At 60.7% G+C, this 21499-nt stretch overlaps 2 protein-coding genes across 2 annotated transcripts in view; both read left to right on the top strand.

The window, feature by feature from the left end:
- LOC126034664 (voltage-gated potassium channel subunit beta-2-like) overlaps positions 1 to 17183 on the top strand; it is a 98673-nt gene extending 81490 nt beyond the window's left edge. Inside the window, exon 8 of the mRNA XM_049792620.1 lies at positions 17172 to 17183. The gene's annotated coding sequence lies outside the window, so the exon portion shown is untranslated. The remainder of the gene's footprint in view (positions 1 to 17171) is intronic.
- On the top strand, positions 19 to 1019 carry LOC126034666 (mucin-17-like). The gene is made up of 5 exons (XM_049792622.1): positions 19 to 107; positions 234 to 383; positions 496 to 605; positions 705 to 763; positions 878 to 1019. The coding sequence occupies exons 1-5, from the start codon at positions 43 to 45 to the stop codon at positions 914 to 916; spliced, it is 423 nt and encodes a 140-aa protein (XP_049648579.1). The 5' UTR covers positions 19 to 42; the 3' UTR covers positions 917 to 1019.
- Positions 17184 to 21499: the final 4316 nt, after the last annotated feature.

Here is a 21499-nt window from a genome sequence, read left to right on the forward strand (position 1 = left end):
ACGAAGGGCGTCATCCAGTGCATCACCAACTGCACGCCCAACATGCCGAGCACCATGGATTGCCACTACGGCCAATGCCACATCACCCGGGCTGGTCCCCAGTGCTTGTGAGTGCCACCGCGGGGTCCCAGGGCCACGAGGTTGGCTGGTGGAGGAGTCTCCGGCATCCCTGCTCCCATCCTGCCGGCGTGGTGAAAGGGGATGGTGGGCCCGATCCTGTTTCCTTCCCCCAGTTGCCAGGATGAAGCCATGTACTGGTACACAGATGCCCATTGCTCCGGGCGAGTCAGCAAGTTGGCCATGGGATTGGGGCTGGTGGCCACCGTGTTGCTCATCAGCTGCATCATCCTCATCGTGGTGCTGGTCAGGAGACGCCGGAGAACGTACGTGCGGAGGTAGAGGAACCCGAACGCCTGGGTTCGCTGGGCAGGGGGGGAGCTCCCTCCTCTGGCTCTCTGCCCCCCACTCTGAAACACCCTCTTGTTGCCCACCCAGTGACCTTCAACCCTACATCAGCGGTACGAACTGGTACGAAGACGATGGCTTGACCTGGCACTCGCCTGATGGCTTCCTCTACAGCAACATGGACGCCGACAGCACCACAGGTGACCCCCCCAGCCCCAAGTTAGGTCGATGGACACAAACGCTTGGGGAAGACCCCCCCCCCCCGAGATACCCAACCACCCCCCACCATCTCCCCACAGGCGAGGAGCGTCCACACAACTTCACGCCTTCATTGGAGCTGGTGGATACCTCCACCCCGGTACGTGCCCCTTCTTCTCTGGCAGCACCCACCCACCCTCCCCTTGACCGAGGACCCAAGGGAGACCCCCCCACCCCTCTCACACCCTTCCCTCTCCTTCTCCCCCCTGCCCAGATGAAGATCTCCAGGCCAAAAGTCACAACCCAGCTATGATCCTGCACCGGGGACGTCTCAGCTGTCAGCAGAAGACACCCCAATAGGAATGAAGAGTAGAGACCCCCCCACACACCTCCCCACACCCAACCTCAACCCAACGGGTCTTCTCTCCCAAGGGGAGACCCAAATCCACCCGGTGTGGCCAGACCATCGGCATGCGGGCCATGCCAAAAGCCGGGAAAGCTACTGGGGGGTGGGCGACCTGCCCCCCCCCTTCCAATATTTATTATTTATTTAGATGATGAAGCCTACAGCGCTGAGGGTGGGGGTGGGGGGCACCCACGAAACCACCCACGGCACCCAGGCTGAGCCCAGGAGGTTCACAGGAGGGTGATGCCCCCCCCACCCCAACCCCGGCACGGAGGAGAAGCCCTTTAGCCGGGGGGGGGCACAGGATTCCTCAGGGGGTGCAGGTTGGAGTGAGGCGCAGGGAGCCGTGCCCCCCCCCCCCCCCCCCAATTTCATGCTGGTATTGTGCATTATAATAAATTTATTGTTATTAATATTCATGCTTATCTTAATTACCCTGTTTCCCTCCCCCTTGGCGGGGGCGGTCTGTGTGATAACGGGAGTCCAGAGCAATCACTGGGGACGGCACTTCGACAGCCCCCCATCATAGAGCAGCCCCATTGGGTTTTGGGGTGCCCAGCACCTCGGGGGGGACCCCCCCAGCACCTCTGGGTTCGGGGTGAGGCTCAGCCCTGGGGTGCACCAGAGGACATTGGGGGGGGGGGATGTGGTACCCAGGTCACACTGGGGAGCTCTGGGATGGACTGGGAGACACTGGGAAGGACTGGGAGACACTGGGGAGCCCTGGGATGTACTAGGATACACTGGGGAGCACATGGCAGGCAGAACAAACTGGGAGACGCTGGGAAGGATTGGGAGACACCGGTCGCCGTCCCCCCAGCACCCAAAGGACTTGTACCCCCGGGTTGGCAGTGGGCAGAGAGGAGAGAAGACTCGGACGTGGCTTTGCCGCATCCCAACCGTCGCAGGTGATTCGGTAGGAAGGGAGCCCTTGACACCAACCCCCTTCTCAGTCCATCTGTCCGTCCGTCCATCCGTCCGTCCATCCCCAGGAGGTCTGGGGAGAGGACAACACCCCAAGGTAGGGCAGGACAAGGAGGTGCCGATAACAGATGGGACCCGCCACGTCTTGACCTAATCTTATCAGTTTGGCAAGGGGAACCACCGTTACCTCCCTCCCTTGTCTCCGGCGCAAGGGTTGGGCCCGTTGCGGCCGTTCCGGAGCTGCCTGGGAAGGTGGAATGCCACGAAGACGTCCAGACCTTCTCCCACCCTTTCTATTTTTGGGTTCAAGAAAAAAATTAGTCAGTCATTATTTACCAACGTGGTCCTATCTTGCGGTTGATGACTGTGCCAAACTCGGCACACAAAATCACTTACAGCCGACGCCTCCGGCTCAGTCGTTCCATGGTTTTCTGCTCCTTCGGGTGTTGATGATGATGATGATGGAGTTGGGTTGCTTCTTCTTCCTCCTCCTCTTCATCCCCTTGGGGGCTCTGTCAGGTAAGAGTGGGACAAGATGGAGAGATTGCCATCCAGTTGGCATCATCCCACCCTCTCCTCCTTCTCCCACCCCCTTCCCACCTCCTCTGAAAAATCCCTTGGGGGGGTGGCTCTTTCTGGCCTTCCCTGTCCACTGGAAGGTCCTCTTTGAAGAACTTGGACCACCCAACTGCCGCCGGCACATGGACATCATTCCCAACCTGGGATGGCCATGAGGGGGCCCCCACCTGCCCTCCAAGGGCAAAGTCACCCTATGGGTGCCCGTTCCACTCTTCCCTTCTCTGGGTGGGGGCCTAGTGCCTTGGGCACCGGTCAGAGCCAGATTTTGGGGGGGGGGACGACACCTCGACTCCCTCCTCGGACTCTGGGGTCCTCTCCTGGTGAGGTGGGTTGGAGGGTGTTGACTCACCAGAGTTGAGGTGGGGGTAGAACCAGTCCCCTGGGTGCCTTCTCCAATGGGGGGACCCTGGGACTGGTGCCATTTCCCGTGTCTGTCGTCCTCCCCCCAACCTGAGTTACCTTCCAGCCCCTTGCAAGAACGGCGGCACGATGGTGGGAGAGAGATGCCTGTGCCCCCCAGGTTACGACGGCATCCGTTGCGAGATCAGTGATCCCGCGAAGGCTTGCAAAAACGGCGGCACCGCCGTGGGGACAAAGTGCTACTGCCTGCCGGGATTTCAGGGTCGCCTTTGCCAACACCTCCACTCCGCCAGCGCCTGCCAGAACGGGGCGACGGCTTTTGGGACAGTGTGCGTGTGTCCGCCGGGATACTGGGGAGAAGTCTGCCAGCACGCAGAACCACCCGGTTCGTGCCTAAATGGTGGGTTGTTGGTGGGGGTGGCCTGCCACTGTCCCCCGGCAACCTGGGGACCCCGGTGTGAGTGCACCAACCCATCCACTACCACGGTGGCCACCACGGCCGGGACTCCAAGCACAGTGGGCGATGAGAAGGTCTCTACGTCAACGTTGTCCATCGACCGCCTGACGCATCCCACGGAGAGCCGTGCCACGGTCCTGACTACCCTGGAAATCAATACCACGGCCATGGAAAACAACACCACAACCATGGAAAGCACCACCATGGCCATGGAAAGCAACACCACAACCATCCCTGTGATCACTGTGAAAAACAATACCACAGCCACCCCCCCTCAAAGCAACACCACCCGCATGGAAATCAACACCACGCCCACGCCCATGGAAAGCAACACCATGGGCACACTCCCAACCACTCCCACCAACACCTCTGCTACCCTAGCGCCGGCGCAGCCCAATGCCACCCACACAGTCCCCCTGGATAACACCACGGCGTGCTCCGGGAACTGCACCAGCCCTGCCACCAAGACCGCAGCGGTGACATCCCTGTCCCCTCCCAACACCACACTGCCCACCACGACATCGGGTCCTGGCTCCACCACCATCACCACCTGGTCGCCTTCAACCAGCAGAGCCGCCACCACCATCACCAACACCACCATGCCCATCCTCTGCCTCTACCTCCCACATGGATCCAGCCCTCCGGCTAGTGGGTGTCCTGGCATGGGGTCCTTGGGGTGGGGTGGTGTCTCCTTTCCAGGGCCAAGAGGGATGTAGGGTCTTCCAGGATGGCGGGGAGGAGGAGGAGGAGGGAGAGAAGGCTGGATGTGGGTCCAGCCTGGTGGTTGGTGGGTGTCCTGGCATGGGGTGGAGGTCTCCTTCCCGGGGGTCTCCTGGCACAAGGAGATAAAGGGAGGGGAATAAGGATGGATGTGGGTCTATGATGCTGAAGGATCGGAGTTGGGGGGGGGTGGTGAGGCCAGGACACCTGGGTCCCCTCACCAAGTCCTTCTGCCGCACCCCCCCCCCACCTCTCTTCCAGTCATCTGCCAAAACGGTGGCGTCGCCAACTTGACCGAATGCCTCTGCCCACCCGGCTACTCCGGCCCCACTTGTGAGACGGAGGATGTCACTGACCGGTGTGCCGACGGTAGCACGGCAGTGGGCAACCGGTGCATCTGCCCGCCAGGGCGATCGGGGCCCCGTTGCAACACCAGCGATGAAACCACGGCTTGCCGAAATGGTGGCACAGCCGTGGGCACCGAGTGCTACTGCCCCAGCGGGTTTTACGGCCCGCAGTGCGAGTACAACCACACCACCGTTGTCCCTACCTCCAGAAGAACCACCACCTCCCCGGAAACACCGGATCACCCTATGAGAAGCACAGCTGCACCGGGGAGCACCAGGAGAACCACCACCATGCCCATCTCTACCACCGCAGGTTGGTGGGTCTTCTGCGGCATGGATGCTCATGTAAAGACCCCCACCCCAGTCATTTCTAGGAGAGGAACCCCCCCCAAAGCCTCAGTGATACAACCCCTCCACCAAGGGGGACACACCGTTGGGACCAGAGACTGCTTTTCTCCCTGTCTGTCCGTCCCCCAAAAAAACTGGTGGGGCCATGGTGACGGTGCACCCAATTGGGTGGATCTAGGAGGGGGACGCGGGGTGCTGGACATCATGGGAGGTGGGAAGGGGGGAGTGCAAGCAGGCAAATGGGGGGGACGACGACCCATGAGTCCTTGTGTCCTTCTCCCCACAGATCCCTGCCAGAACGGGGGTCACTGGACAGGGGTGAGTTGTGTCTGCCCCCCAAATGTGGAAGGAGAACGCTGCCAGTTCGGGGCGCCGACCATCAACATAACGGCAGGTAAGGGAGAGAGGGAGCCCCCACCCCATCCCCCCCACCCTGTCCCCGAGAGGGACACCCCATGGGACGTCCCCATCTCACGGGCATCCCACCCCCTTTCACAAAGAGCTGCGCCTCTCCGTGATGATGATGGCACGCATCACCAACCGGAACTTCTCCACGGACATGGGGGACGACTCGTCTACCGCCTATCGCAGCTTCGTGGCTGAGTTCAGCCGGACGGTGAGGCCATCGCTGGCTCCTCCCCCCCGTCATTGAGGGGCCACCAGGGCCAGCCCAAGGGACCATCCAGCCCAGCCCCACTGGTGACACGTGTCTCTCTGTCCCTAGATGGACCGGATCTACCGCAACGTCTCCAGCTACCGTGGCACCCAGGTCCTGAGCCTGACGTGAGTGTGGTGGGGATGGGACGAGGAACACCCAGAATGGATTGGGATGGGATGGGATGGGATGGGATGGGGAGCCAATGGGATGGGATGGGTGAGGAACCCCTGGCATGGGATGGGATGGGATAAGGAAGCCCACAGCCCATGCCAATGCTTTTGCTGCCCCACAGAAAAGGCAGTGTGGTGGTGAACTACAAAGTCCTGCTGCACCCACCAGCCAGAGACAAGCCCACCACCAGCCTTGACCACCAAGTCCAGAAGCTGCTGGAGGCTGCCAACACCGCAGCTCAGGGCCAAAACTGCACCCATTCCACAAGTAGGTGCCAAGCGACTGCTGGTCAGGGTTGGTCACCCACATCTCTGGTGACCTCCCGTGACCGCTGCCCACTCTTCCTTCTCCCAGAAGACCTCTGCTTCAGCACGTCCTCCTCCAGAACTGTCAACACCAATATGTCGGTGCTCAACGCCACGGGTGAGCGTGGGTGACTGGGACACCACGGGGAGTGGGATGGGGTCAGGACTCACCCAGCTGGTGCTTCTCTTCTCCAGAGCTCTGCAAAAAGCACACGCCGGCCAACTTCAGCCGGTATTACTATCCCCAATGGGTGCAGAACAGCCTCTTCTGCATCAGCAACTGCACCCTCAACGTCCCCGGTTCCTTCAACTGCGACAGCGGGCTTTGCCGGGTGACGCTGGAGGGACCCCAATGCTTGTGAGTGGACCCAAGCCTCACCCGTACCCATCCCTTACCCATAATTCCCACCGTAGTCCCAGTTTTGAACCCCCACCCAGGCCCAAACCTCCCCATAACGCTGACTGTAAACCTGATTCCGGTCCTAAACTTAGTGATGACCCTAATCTTAACCCCAGCCCTAACCCAAACCTGCACCCAGTCATAGCATTAACCTCTTAACCCTCACCTGACCCTTAACCCCACCCAAGCCCTAACCCCGGTGGTAACCTGCACCCCAGTCCTTCACCCCAAACCCCAACCCTTGACCCCCAAGACCCAAACCTTGAGCCCAGCGCCCCAACCCTTGACCCCCAAACCCAACCCTTGACCCCCAAAAGGCCTTGACCACAACCCCAAACCTCAATCCCAACCCGTGGACGTGGGGCTGGGTCTTTCGGGTTCTCCCCAGCTCTGGGAAGGGCCCTGGGAACCTGGTGGGCTTCTTGGAGGATCCCAATCCCCAACCTCCACCCTGGGCCAGATCCGGGGAGAGGGGACGCTGCCCATGACGTGTTACCCCCGCAGCTGCCCGGACGTGCCTTGGTACTTGACATCCGGCGACCGCTGCCAGACCCACATCAGCAAACTGGGGCTGGGACTGGGTGTAGGGCTGGGGCTGGGACTCACCCTCCTCATCCTCCTCATCCTTTGCATCGTCCTCACCACCTGCTTGGCCAAAGGGAAGAAGAAATCTGCTGGTGGCAGGTGAAAGGGTTGGGGATCCAGGGAGGAGACGTGGGGTTGGTACCGAGCAGGGCTGCCCTCAGATGCGTCCCTTCGCCAAAATTTCGGAGGAGGCAGCAGCTTTTCCCCGGGGGTGGGGGGGGGAGAGAGCTTCAACTCCCCAAAACCAGGGAGGGCTGAGACCTCAACGCTGGAGCTGATGAGCTCCAGCACCTTCCCCACCACCACCCCAAGCCCCTGGCCCCCACCGCAGCCCCACACACAAGACCTGTGGGGCTCACCGGTTCCCGGCTCTACAGCACGGCCGGCGAGGACAGCAGCTGGATGGACAGCAGGCGCAACAGCCATACCACCGGCATCTACCACGTGAACGGCAGAGGCTCCACGGCCCTGGAAGGTGAGACCCATTCGGGTGGGCGGCAAAACCAACCACCCCCTTAGTGGTGAGGTACCCCCCACCCTTGTCAGACCCTCACCCTCCTTCCTCTTCCAGACCCCTATGGACACAGCTCCTACAAACCCAACGCAGAGATGGCAGCGCCCACCACGCCGGTAGGTGCTCGGGCAGCGCCGATGCCGCAGCCGGCACTGTGGATGCCGGGGTGGGGGGGGGGGACACGCACCCCATCCTCACTGCTCCCTCTTGCAGGCGCTGGCAAGAGATGCAGCATCCGTGTGACAACCCCCCCCTTCCAAAAATAGCGGGGGGGGGGGGGGGGGCGGTGGCTGGGGTTACCTTGGTGCCCCACACCGGGCAGGACCCTTGGCACGGCAGCGACCGAAGACCTCAGCCCCTCTGGAAAGGGGAGGTGATGAATGCCCACCCCCCCCAGCATTTCTCATTTTGGGGGTAAAAGCGGGTGGGATGGGATTCCTCTGCAAGAGAGCAGGGGGGCCCCTGTGGTCCTGGGGGGCTCCTCACTGGAGAGGACAACCCCCCCTGCACCCGGTTGGGGCTCAGTCCGGCTCACGACACCCCACCTGAAACAGATAATCATTATCTTGGTGGAAATTATATTTATTAACGTATTTATTTCACCTCCTGAAAAATAACCTGGAAAGACAGGGCTGGGGGGGGAGGGGAACGACAATTCCCACAGGCAGGGTGCCAATGCCGCTGACCACTTGGGGGGTTAAGATTTGGGGCTGGGGGTCATGGTTGGGGTCTTGGGGGGTCATGGTTGGGGTTTGGGGGGTCACGGTTAGTGTTTTGGGGGTCACGGCTGGGATTTTGGGGTCATGGTTGGGGTCTTGGAGGTTATGATCGGGGTGTTGGGGGTCACGGTTGGAGTCTTGGAGGTCACAGTTGGGGTTTGGGGGGTCATGGTTGGGGAATTGAAGGCCATGGCTGGGGTTTGCGGGGTCACAGTTGGGGTCTTGGAGGTCACGGTCAGGGTTTTGGGGGGTCACGGTTGGGGTCTTGGAGGCCGCAGTTGGGGTTTTGGGGGTCAAGGCTGGATTTGGGGGGATGCCCAGGGCCATGCCCCCAGCCAGGGCTGGAAATGATGCGGAAAGACCCAACCGTGACCGGAGGAGGAAGAAATTCTACAAAACGCTTGTTTGCCAAACACCAGCAGGGAGGAACACCCAGCCGACACCTGCCCATCCAGAAATACAATAAAAATTTGTCGTCTGCCACAACAAAATATCATCCACCCTGCCCAGCGTCTCCTCACCCCTCCCACCACCCCGGGTGCCAGCCAGAGAGATTACCGGTGTTTGTTTTCTGGGTGGAAAAGAGCCCTTCCCCGGTCGCTGGTGTGTGCAGGGGCGGGAGGGAAAGCAAGAGGAGGGCAGCCAAAGATTTTTGGGTAGGTCTTGGCGGGGGGGTGGTTGCAGAAGGTCCCCATTTTCCCCACTGGTGACGTGGATCAGGTGCCGCCTGTGCCCATCTGGGTGATGGGACGGGGTTAGATTTGGCTTTGGCTTCAGCCCCAACTTGGGGAAAATGACACCCGATGATGTCCCGACGACGTCCCAACAGCCCCAAGAGGGTTTTTTGGGGACAACTTTGGCAACTCAACAGCCGCGGCTCATCGAACGGGGTACGCCATTTCTTCCTGCCCACCGCGGGGCAAAGGTCTTTTGCCAGCAATCTTGCCCACTCCCGGTGCCGTTGGGGCTCTGGGGTGCTGCCAGCGTGGGATCGGTGAAGATGAAGGTTTCCAGCTTTCCTCTCCCCTTCTTCCTCTTCCTCCTCCCTGGTGGCAGAATGAGTGAGTAGGGCTTTTTTGGCGGGGGGGCTTTCCTTGCGTGTTTTGGGGGGACAGAGGGGGTGCCACAAGTTGGGACGGGGGGTGCCATCTCCTCCCGAGTTTCTCCATGGGGTCCCCCTGTGCCTCCCACCATGTCCATCCCTGGCCAAAAAAGAGCCCCCCCCCCCTTCTCCAACCTCCCATCCCACCCCAACCATGGGGCTCCACAGGGATGGGTCGGGAGGGGTCTAAGCCAGACCCCCCCACCGTGGGTTGATGTCCCCAAACGGGTGACGCTCAGTGCCCACCCACAACCTTGTCCAGTTCCACCACCGTGACGTGGCTACAGCTCCGGCTCCGAGCCAACGCCTGTGTGTCCTGTCCCCCCCCCCACCTCAACGACCCACTCAACCAAGAGTTGAGCCCCCCCCACTTTCCCCGCCATCACCACCGCCCTCCCGCCCCAGCTCCTGCTCCAGCTTTTCATCCCTTATCCATCCTCATCTTCCTCTCCTGCAACCGCTTCACCGCAGCCGGGTTCCGTCGATGCCAATCCACCCCCTGCCCGCGTGGGTGGTGTGTCTGACCCCCCCTGCCGCCTCCAAGCACAGCGGCTGGCGTCCTCCGGAGCTTTTAAAACCTCGTTAAGAGCAGGGAAGACGGCGAGTTGATTGCATAAGGGAGGTTAATTTAGGAGAAAGGCTGGAGAACGTCAATTAAGAGCAAACGGGCTGGAAAGATGGAGCTGCTTGTAAGAGCGTGGCTTTTGGGGGGGGGGGGTTGGGAGGTTTTTTGTTGTTGTTTTTTTTAATTTAGGTTTTTGTCTGGGTTTGTGGTTTGGGGTTGGTTGGTTGTGGTTTTTTGAGCTAAAACAGGCTCGAACAAGCCGGGGAATTTTCCAGGGCAAATATGCCAAGAAAAAACCCCTTGATTTGAAGGACACCATCACCGTGGTGGGGAGAAGGTTCTCCCCATCGCCCTCCTCCCCGAACCAGGATGAGCTGTGCTGGATCGAGCAATAACAGCTCAAGTTCGTCACCATCCATCACCCCTCACCCTGGTCCCGTGCTCCGCGTCCTCGGCACGAGCCCCTACCCCGCTACCGGCGAGATGGGTAGAGGACGTCCAAGGGGTGCTTTGGGGTAGGAGGGTGGGAACTGCTGGTGGGACGGGATTGGGAGCGCACAGCGCCTGTGGCAGCAGTGGGTCCACAGGGAGAAAGGAGAGGATGAATTTCTCCCTCAACTCCTTCCCAGCAGCCCCTCAACTCTCTGCCGGTACTTCTGGAAACGCAACACAACCCCCCGCACCCACCGCAACTGCCACCAGCTCCAGTAGGGCCATCAACACCGCTGCAACACCCACCAAAGGCATTGCCACCTCTGCACCCATCACAGACACCAGAACCTCGGCACCCACCGTGACACCTGCCAGCACCTCTACACCCACCACCTCTGCAACATCTACACCCACCAGCACCTCTGCACCCACCATGACAGCCTCCGTCAGCTCTTTCTCCACCGCCAACACAACCATGTCTGTTACCACTACCAACACCAGCACCCCTGCACCCTCCACAGCCACCAGCACCTCTGCACCCAACAAAACCACTGTGAGCTCTGCACTTGCCACGGCCACCAGCACCTCTGCACCCACCACAACAGTCTCAAGGATCTCTGCACCCACCACAGGGACAGGCACCTTTGAACCCTCCACAGACACCAGCATATCTGCTCCCACCATGGCCACCAGCACCTCCAAACCCACCATGATGGCCACCAGCACCTCTGAACCTTCCACAGTTACCAGCACCTCTGAAAATTCCACGGCCACCGGCACCGAGTCTCCCACCATGCTCACCAGCACCTCTGTAACCATCACCGCCACTGCCACCTCTGCCTCCTCCACGGCCACCAGCACATACGCAGCTTCTACTTCTTCCAGCACATCGACTCCCAACGGGGACCCCAAAACCTCTGCTCCCACCATGGCCACCACCACCTCCTCAACCGTCGTGGTCACCAGCACTCCTGCACCCACCACAGGTACCAGCATCTCTGAACCCTCCACAGACACCAGCACATCTGCACCCACCATGGCCACCACCCCTTCTGCTCCCACCATGGCCAACAGCACCTCTGCACCCACCACAATGGCACCAAATTCCTCTGCACTCACCACGACAGCTTCCAGGACTTCCGCACCCTGCACCAACTCATCCTCCATCACCATCCCCACCACCACTGTGGCCACCAATGGGACCAGTTCTACTCTCAACCACTCTTCATCCACCATATCCACCACGATTTCACTTCCTGACAACATGACTTCACCTCCCACCACCACCATGACCAGTTCTACTGTCGACCGTTCTTCATCCACCATATCCACCATGATTTCACGTCCCGACGACATGACTTCGCCTCCCACCACCAACATGACAAGTTTTACTGTCAACCATTCTTCATCCACCATATCCACCGCGAGTTCACCTCCCACCACCACCACCCCAGGTACGTGCCACTCCACTTTTTGCTCCAGGCAGAATGGCCAGATTCCTCCCCCTTCATTTTGTATCACTTCCTTGGCTTGTTTTTTTCCAGGGATCTGCAATAATGGAGGTACTTGAGTGGACGGGGGCTGCAAGTGCCCCGTCGGTTTCATGGGTGGCACGTGTGATGATGTCAGTAACGCCATCGAAACAAATGCTGGTAGGAAATCCTTCTCGTTGGGGTTCATCCAGTGCGGGACAAAATCTTCCAGGGAAGGAGCAACAGTGCGGGGTTCTCCAAGGAGAGAAGGTTGAACCAAGAGTGGCCACAGCACAAGCAACATTGTCCCTAACCAGGGCACAGTCCCACAGCACCCAAAAATGTGGGCAGAGGTGATGATTACAGCCTCTACTGACCACCGCGGGTGAGGCAGGACCAGGATCCGTGCCAGGGGACCAGAGAGCAAGAGCAGGGGACGGGGCAAGGGCGCGGGTCCAAGCTACAACCAGGACCTGGGATCAGAGATGGGTCTGGAGGCCGATCACCCTCAACAGAGCTCAAACAAGCTTTGGGTGTGGTAGGAAGCTCCTGGGTCAAGAAGCAGAGGATGGAGGTCCTGGGTGAGGCCAGCCAGGGCAATTAAGGGTCATTAGTTCCCTAACGAGCTCAAGCGTGTGATGCCCAGCAGTAATGTTGAAGAGTCAGTGGAGGGGTTGATGCCTGTGACCTGAGGAGAAGACAGGCTGCTGATGTCTAGAGAAGCTCCTGACTGCTTGCAACGGCTGGAGGAGATTTCTCTCGGCTCCTTTGCAACAACCCCTAAAGCCATGGGCCTTAAATGGAGATATCGGGGCCCCTCCTGTCAGGAAGGAGCTGTCTCCTCCTGTCTTCTTCGTGCCCTGGTCTTGACTTGCATCCCGCCCTTCCCCAAAAGTGACAAACGGGACAGTGCAGGTGGAGCTGCGGGTCACCAACCGGGAGCTCACCGATGACCTCCGAAACACCAGCTCTTCTGCTTACTTGCAGTTTGTCAAGAACTTCACGGAGAAGGTAGAGGGACGCGGGACCCTACCTGGGGTCACGATGTGCCTGGTTGTGCATCCAAATGCATTCCATGGGTGCCGCAAGCGGCGAGGGTCTCCCTGCATGATCTTCTCTAGGATGTATTTGGGGGGCCCCCAGGGAGGTCCAGGAGGAAGGGGAAGGGAATGGGACCCTAACATTGCCCCTGGAGACCTCTTCTCTTCCAGATGAACACGGTCTACAGCAGCATTCAGGGCTACAAGGGCATCCAGGTCCTGCATCTGATGTGAGTGCCGGGCTGCCGGTCAGTGGGGAGAGGGTATTGGGGTGGACAAACCGGCCCCGCTCCCCAGGAGCTGGGGTAATCTCTTGGGAAAAGGGTATTTGCAACTGGATGGTGGCTTTTCGCACCAGGCCTGGCAGCGTGGTGGTGAAGCACATCATCATCATCTCCTTGCTGGTGACCGCCCAAACCCAGGAGAAACTCCACATCACGGCAGACCTGCGGGGAGAGATTCACGTGGCAGTGGCGCAGCAGAACTGCATGAATGGTACCTGTGAACCTCCCAGCAAGGGCGCGGGGAGGAGTTGGGCGTCCCATGGGGTAGGGGACAGCTTCCCACCCACCCGAAACCTCACGGTCACCCCTGGGAGTGGGCTGTGGGGCACGTCCCCCATGTTATCTCTTTTGCAGGTGAGCTGTGCTCGACTCCTCCCATGTGGTGGTCGGCAACAGTTCGCTCAACTTCAACGAAGAGGGTGAGCGGATGGGGCTGCCACGCTGCGGGGGGGTGGGGGGGGGATGCAGCCAGGTTTGGGGTGGCTGACATCCCCCCAACTCGCCTCTCTTTCCTCTTCCAGCCTTCTGCGGGCAGATAGTGCCTGAGGGCTACCAGGACTATTACCTTCCCAACCTGACGAGCTCTGGTTTCTTCTGCATATCCAACTGCACCCCAGGCACCCCTGGCGCCACCAGCTGCACCAAGAGGCAGTGCCAGCTCTCCCTGAGGGGTCCGCAGTGCTTGTAAGGGCTGCAGTAAAACCATCACCCACCTCCAAAACCATCCCATATGCATCCAACCCTTCTGGTGCACCTCTGTGCCCATCTCCAAGCCCCTCTTGACATGGAAATGGGTCAAACCCCCTGGATTAGAGCAGGGTTTTGCTCCAAGCAGGGCTTGAGTTTGCAAAAATGGGTTGGGTGGTTGCTTCTGGGTGTCCCAGCCTTGTGTTGACCCCCCCCATCCCCTCACCACAGCTGCTATGAGACTGATATCTACTGGTACCTAGATGATCGCTGTAAGACCCGGGTCAGCAAGCTGGCGGTGGGGTTGGGCTTGGCCGTGGCGGTTCTGGCCACGACGGTCATCGTACTCTCCGTCTTCCTCTTCCGAGCTCAGAGGACCAGAAGGTTTTACAGGTGATGGGGGAGAGGTGGTGGTGGTGGGTTTGGGGTTCTGACCCCGGTGCCCTCCCTGGGGTGGGAGATCTCATTGACCCGTTGATTTCTTTTTTTTTTTTTTTTAAACGTGTGACGTGAGATGTTCCTCATCTTGGAGAAAGCCTGGCAGCGTGGTCCCAGGGGTGGGGAGGACCTTGGGGAGGAGGTGGAGGAACCAGTGGGTGCAGGCAAAGGATGGACCTGCTGGTGGTGACTCCCGCATGCATCTCCCACCCCTTGTCTCTAGCACCCAGAAGACAATGAAGCAGAGGTGGTACAAGGACACAGCCCGGGCGTGGAGCCTGCCAGGAAGCTTCACCTTCCAGAACCAAGGTGGGTGGAGGGTGGGGGGGGTCCCTGGTGACCCCATGGGGTTGGGAGAGCTGGCTTGTACCCCCCCCCATCCCCACCCCGAGCATCCCTGCTGAATCCCCTCATCCCAACAGACGCCCAGCTTGAGGACGACTTTCGGGTCAACCTTGCCTCCGCGGACACGTCGGCACCGGTGAGTTCCCCCCCCCAACCCCACCGCGGTGGGACACAGGGCGTGTGGGGACACCCCAGTTCCTGCTGACTCCCCCCAGCAGGTCCAGGTCTCGAGGCCGAAGTTCCTCACGCAGCATTGAGCCATTGTAGGGTGGGGGACACCAGGAAGGTCATTTCTACCACCCCCCCCGCCATGGGCATCGCTGCCAGGACGGGGGTCTGCCCCAGCACTGTGAGAGAGCCCGGACCCTCTTCGGGGTGGGGTGGGGAGGTCCTTGACCCCGTACCAGGGGTCCTTGTCCTGTTCTTGTGAGCACTTTTAGGGTCATGACCCCACTTTTCAGGGTGGTGACTTCACTAATCATCATGACTGGATGGGTCACGACCTCACACTTGTTGGCACTTTCGGGCCATGACCTCACCTCCAGCATCACGCCCTCGCTTCCCTCCCTCCCCAAACTCACTTCAAGGGTGAGGCTGTCCCCCCCCAGAACTGGGTCTGGACGCTCTCTTTCTTCTCAATAAAGACACTAGAGTGGCTCTGGTGATACTGGTTTGTACTAGGACAACCCCAATATAGGCTCGGGGCGGGGCAAGAGGCCATTACAGCCCCTTTTTCAGGCCTTTCTCGGGGTGACACCCACCCCAACACCCCCCCACACCACCCCCACCTTGCTGCCCAAAAGGGGGACCCTCCTACTCCACACCAGGACCTGCCAGGAAGGGTTGGGGCCACACCTGCCCACACCCCCCCCGAGGTATTTAGACTTCGTCCCCATCCCCAACACCTCCCAGCTGCTGGGTAGGGTGGGAAAAAAAATAATAATAAATTGCTAAATTTAGCGCTGAGGGACAGGGCGGGGTGCGAGTTGGCCAGGGGCCCAAGCGATGGCATGTGAGCTTGGGCACGCTTCCACCCTTCCCATCTCTCCGTGGTCGTAGGGGTAGGGACGGTGGGGGTGGTCGTAAGGGTGGGGTGAGGTCATGGTGGGGGGGGGTGTTTGTAGTGGTGGGGTTGGTGGTGGTGGTCGTAGTGGTTGGGGTGGTTGTAGTGGTGGGGATCATGGCGGCGTGGTCGTAGTGATGGAGTTGGTCGTCGCAGTGGTGGGGTTGGTGGGGGTGGTCGTAGTGGTGGGGTTGGTGGGGGTGGTCGTAGTGATAGAGGAGGTGGTGGTCACTGGGCTTGTGCTGCCTGAGGTAGCAGCTCTAGAGCTACTAGGACTTGAGGGGCTCTGAGGGCTACAAGGACTTGTGGGGCTGGGAGAGCACGTGGGGTTAACAGGGCTAGTAGGGCTGGTGATGCCAGCAGTGGCTGTAGAGCTCAACCTGCTCATGGTGGTGGATGGCTCAGAGGTGGCCGACATGTCCCCTGACACCTCCGTGCTCCCCCATGTCCCGGTGGTTCCCACCACTGTCCCAGCACTGTGGGAGAGCTCAGACCCTCTTCAGGGGGCCTTGACCCCGTACTAGGGGGTCTTGTCTTGTTCCTGTGAGCACTTTTAGGGTCATGACCCCATTTTTAGGGAGGTAACTTCTCTAGTTGTCATCACTGGACAGGTCACAGCCTCGCACCCGTTGGCGCTTTCAGGCCATGACCTCACCTCCAGGGTCGTGTCCTCACATCTCTCCCTGCCCAAACTCACTTCATCCATGGGTGGTACCACCTTGGGACCCTCTCAATGTCCTTCCCCAACTCCAAAGCCACCCCAGCTGTCCTCCACCCCACAGCCCTTTGTCCCCTGCCCCATGGGGCGGGTGGGAAGGAGGCGCGGATGAACCTCCAGGCTGATATTTAACCCCAGGGGTGGGGACAAGGACAAATTCTCCCATGTGCGTCACTCATTGGACTTGCACCTTTGGGGTGACCCGATGGCAATTCCTGATTGCTCACGCAGCAATTACCTCACCTGAAATGTCTTCCCTTCCTGGTTTGGGGGCAGTTTTGGCCTGATTTGCATCCCACCACCAGCCCCATCCTTCAGCCAAGCCCACATCCCCCTCGCCCGCCCGCCCCAGGGCATGGGACAACCTTGCGTGTCCCTGACAATATGCAGAAACAGGCAGGTGACGATAAAATTAAGTGTTTTATTCAACAATAAAAAGTGCTGCTGTAAACAACCACTCCAGGAGGAAGAGGATGGTGGATTTTCCTGGTGCTTGCTATCCCGAGACCCCCCTACCCCCGTGTCCCCCCCTCCGCTCGCCATCGGCCCTTGGGTGGCTCCACTCAGGGGATGATGATGTGGGACGGTCGCTCGATGTGGATCTGGGGAGGAAGGAGATATGGGGGTGAGACGGGGGGCTGGGGTGGAGGGGGGGGGGGGGTGTTGTTCCCACCGCAGGGGGCGGGGGGGGAGGGACAGCATCAGGGTCCTGGAGACGCGGCACCCACCTTCTGTGAGGTGTCCACCCTCTCTAGGTTGATGTAGGTGGTGCGGGGGCTCTCCACGGCTGCGGGGTGGAAGAAGGAGAGGTGGCATGGACCCCCAGTGGTTCCCCCGGTGCCGCAGACCCCTCCCGCCAACCCGCTACGATGCAGCCCCCCCCATCCCCGTTACCTTCCCACGTAGCTGCCTCGTTGCTGGCGGCAAAGCCCTGGGTGCCGGTCCAGCTCTCTTCGGCACTGCAATACAGCTCCGAGCGGGAGGTCAACTTCTCCCTACGTGACGGGATGGAGATGGATGAGAAGCAGGCACGGTCCCCAGGGGGACCCCCACCCCACCCCAACCCCACGGCGATGCACTTGCCTGTACTCTTCTTTCTGCCTCTGAGCCCGCACCAGGAAGGCGGTGAAGATGGCGATGGCCAAGACCAATCCGGCCACTGGTACCCCTATGGCCACCCCCAACTTGCTGATCCGTGAGCTGCAGGATCTGTCTTGGTACCAGAAGACCCCCTGGTCCCAGCACCTGGCGGGGATGTCCAGGTGGTGAGAGAGATGTCGGCTTTCTCCCCAAGCCCAGGGTTGGGGGTCACCCGTTTTGGAGGGGGTGGGTGGTGGATGCGCAACAGGGTGCTTACTCGCACTGCGGTCCTGCGCGTGTCACGGTGCATGTGCCGTGGAAGCAGGGGAAATGCTCGGTGGATCGATTGTCGCACACGGTGATGCAGAGGACACCGGTGGCGGTGAGGACCGGGGAGTAGTAGGGCTTGTAATCCTCCGTGATGTGGCTGTTGCACAGACCTACGGGTGGAGGCGCACGGCTCAGGGCGCGCAGGGACGTGGATTGAGGGGCCCTGGGGTGGGGACGAACGTCGGGTGGGCTCACTTACTTGGTTCAACCTTTTGCACGCTATAGCTGGTGACGTTGGTGAACGTAGGGTTGAAACAGAAAGCACCTGAGATGGAGAGAGCATCTGCTGGTGGGCGTCCTCGGGCTTAAAGCCACCCCCCCCCCCAAGCAAGGACCTTGGCCTGGTTCCCACTGACGCGTGGGGGGTGACCGCTTGCATCACTCACAGTCGTTTCCTTGACAGCTTTCGTTGCAGGCTGTGTAGTTGTTGAAGGCGCTGACGAGGTTCTTGGAGATGCTCTCCACCGTCTTGTTGGCCGTGATGCTGGCGAGCACCTTCAGGAGGACCGTGTAGTTCACCACGACGCTGCCCTGGCTGCAAGGAGAAGGGACGCCAGTGGCTCAGCAGGTCTAGGCTGTGGTCCCACACTGCAGGGAACCCAACTGGGACCAGTTTGTGGTCCTCAGTGTGGAGGGACAGCGTGGCCATCATTACACAGGGCTGGACCATCCTGGAGCAGCCCCAGGGACAGAACATGGCTTGGAGGTATGCGGCTGCCCCGTACTTGGAGAGCATGACCTCGAATTGACCCCCATGGGTCCCTTCACCCCAAATCACCCTGCCAGAGCAGGTGGAGGGGGTCAGTACCCCATAGGGACACATCACCTGGACCCCGGTGGGCACTCACGTCAGTTCGTGGATCACCACGTCTTGGTAGCCCTCTATATGCTTGTAAACTTCCTTCATCTGGAAGACAAAGAGAAGCCATGGGGAGATCCCAGCACCAGCCCCGTCATGCCCCAAATACACCCCCCAGGGAAGCTGCCCCAGCATGGGGATGCCCCCAGCATCGCTGCACCCTGACCTTTTCCTTGAAGTCATTCTCGAAGGCCTTGAAAGCTGCAGAGTTCTTATCTCTGAGTTCTTCTGTGAAAGCCCTGTTGTCGACCTTTGTCTTCATCTCCACTGTCGCATTCACCGCCACTTCGCCAAGCAGAAGGAGACCAGTAAGCAACAGACCCGGGCGTCCCCACCCCAGCCCCGGTGCCATTGGTCGGTCCTTCTTTGGTGGCCCCATTCCCAGGCTGGTCCTTCTGAGGTGACCTCAGCGAAGGTCCTGGGCTGGTGGGTCCCCACGGCAGCCCTGGTGTGGTGTAGCACAGCTTTGGATGGCTCCTTACCGTCTTTGATCTCGATGATGTCCTTGGCGAACTGGCACTGAGGGCCTTGGAAATTTTCGGTGCATTGGCAAAGGCCGCTGGCATAGGTGCCACCATTTTGGCAGATGGCCATCTCACAGTGGACGCCGTAGTACCCGTCGGGACATATGCACTTGATGCCGTCCCATGTGGCCCCATGCTGGCATTGACCTGGAAGAGGCACGCCAGGACATGGGGGCTGTGACACAGCCCAGAGAAAACCCAGGGGTGCGTAGCCACCTCGACAGTTCCTGGGGCACAGCGGGAAGTCAGGGAGTGGGGACGTGACTGGGTGGTGTCACCAAGGAGGAAGGCTAACCTGGATTGGTGGTGGCTGTAGTAGTAGTAGTGAGAGTGGTCGTAGGAGTAGGGACAGCAGAGGCGGTCGTGGTAAGGTTGGGGACGCCGGTGGGGGTGCTCGTAGGGGGAGGAACAGCGCTAGCAGTGGTTGTAGGTTTGGGGGCGATCGTGTGGTTGGTTGTAGGGGAAGAGTCGGTGGTTTGGGTGCCGATAGGGGGAGAGGCAGTGGTTTGGGTGGCCGTAGGGGGAGAGTCGGTGGTTTGGGTGGCCGTAGGGGGAGAGTCGGTGGTTTGGGTGGCCGTAGGGGGAGAGTCGGTGGTTTGGGTGGCCGTAGGGGGAGACTGGGTGGTTTGGGTGCCGGTAGGGGGAGAGGCGGTGGTTTGGGTGGCGGTAGGGGGAGAGTCGGTGGTTTGGGTGCCCGTAGGGGGAGAGTCGGTGGTTTGGGTGGCCGTAGGGGGAGAGTCGGTGGTTTGGGTGGCGGTAGGGGGAGAGTCGGTGGTTTGGGTGGCCGTAGGGGGAGAGACGGATGTTTCGGTGGCCGTAGGGGGAGAGTCGGTGGTTTGGGTGCCAGTAGGGGGAGAGTCGGTGGTTTGGGTGGCGGTAGGGGGAGAGTCAGTGGTTTGGGTGGCGGTAGGGGGAGAGTCGGTGGTTTGGGTGGCGGTAGGGGGAGAGTCGGTGGTTTGGGTGGCGGTAGGGGGAGAGTCGGTGGTTTGGGTGGCCGTAGGGGGAGAGTCGGTGCTTTGGGTGGCGGTGGGAGGAGAGTCGGTGGTTTGGGTGGCGGTAGGGGGAGAGTCGGTGGTTTGAGTGGCGGTAGGGGGAGAGTCGGTGGTTTGTGTGGCCGTAGGGGGAGAGTCGGTGGTTTGGGTGGCCGTAGGGGGAGAGTCGGTGGTTTGGGTGCCAGTAGGGGGAGAGTCGGTGGTTTGGGTGGCCGTAGGGGGAGAGTCGGTGGTTTGGGTGGCGGTAGGGGGAGAGTCGGTGGTTTGGGTGGCCGTAGGGGGAGACTCGGTGGTTTGGGTGGCCGTAGGGGGAGAGTCGGTGGTTTGGGTGCCAGTAGGGGGAGAGTCGGTGGTTTGGGTGGCCGTAGGGGGAGACTCGGTGGTTTGGGTGGCCGTAGGGGGAGAGGCGGTAGTTTGGGTGGCGGTAGGGGGAGAGTCGGTGGTTTGGGTGCCAGTAGGGGGAGAGTCGGTGGTTTGGGTGGCCGTAGGGGGAGAGTCGGTGGTTTGGGTGCCAGTAGGGGGAGAGTCGGTGGTTTGGGTGGCCGTAGGGGGAGAGTCGGTGGTTTGGGTGCCCGTAGGGGGAGAGACGGATGTTTGGGTGGCCGTAGGGGGAGAGTCGGTGGTTTGGGTGGCGGTAGGGGGAGAGTCGGTGGTTTGGGTGGCCGTAGGGGGAGAGTCGGTGGTTTGGGTGCCGGTAGGGGGAGAGGCAGTTGTTTGGGTGGCCGTAGGGGGAGAGTCGGTGGTTTGGGTGGCGGTGGGAGGAGAGTCGGTGGTTTGGGTGGCGGTAGGGGGAGAGGCGGTGGTTTGGGTGGCCGTAGGGGAAGAGTCGGTGGTTTGGGTGGCGGTAGGGGGAGAGTCGGTGGTTTGGGTGGCCGTAGGGGGGGAGTCGGTGGTTTGGGTGGCGGTAGGGGGAGAGTCGGTGGTTTGGGTGGCCGTAGGGGGAGAGGCGGTGGTTTGGGTGGCCGTAGGGGGAGAGTCGGTGGTTTGAGTGCCGGTAGGGGGAGAGTCGGTGGTTTGGGTGCCCGTAGGGGGAGAGTCGGTGGTTTGGGTGGCCGTAGGGGGAGAGTCGGTGGTTTGGGTGGCGGTAGGGGGAGAGTCGGTGGTTTGGGTGGCCGTAGGGGGAGAGTCGGTTGTTTGGGTGGCGGTAGGGGGAGAGTCGGTGGTTTGGGTGGCGGTAGGGGGAGAGTCGGTGGTTTGGGTGGCCGTAGGGGGAGAGTCGGTGGTTTGGGTGGCCGTAGGGGGAGAGACAGTGGTTTCGGTGGCCGTAGGGGGAGAGTCGGTGGTTTGGGTGGCGGTAGGGGGAGAGGCGGTGGTTTGGGTGGCCGTAGGGGGAGAGTCGGTGGTTTGGGTGGCCGTAGGGGGAGACTCGGTGGTTTGGGTGCCTGTAGGGGGAGAGGCAGTGGTTTGGGTGCCGGTAGGGGGAGACTCGGTGGTTTGGGTGCCGGTAGGGGGAGAGTCGGTGGTTTGGGTGG

This window comes from Accipiter gentilis, chromosome 35 (genome assembly GCF_929443795.1).
Source record: "Accipiter gentilis chromosome 35, bAccGen1.1, whole genome shotgun sequence".
Classification (NCBI taxonomy): domain Eukaryota; kingdom Metazoa; phylum Chordata; class Aves; order Accipitriformes; family Accipitridae; genus Astur; species Astur gentilis.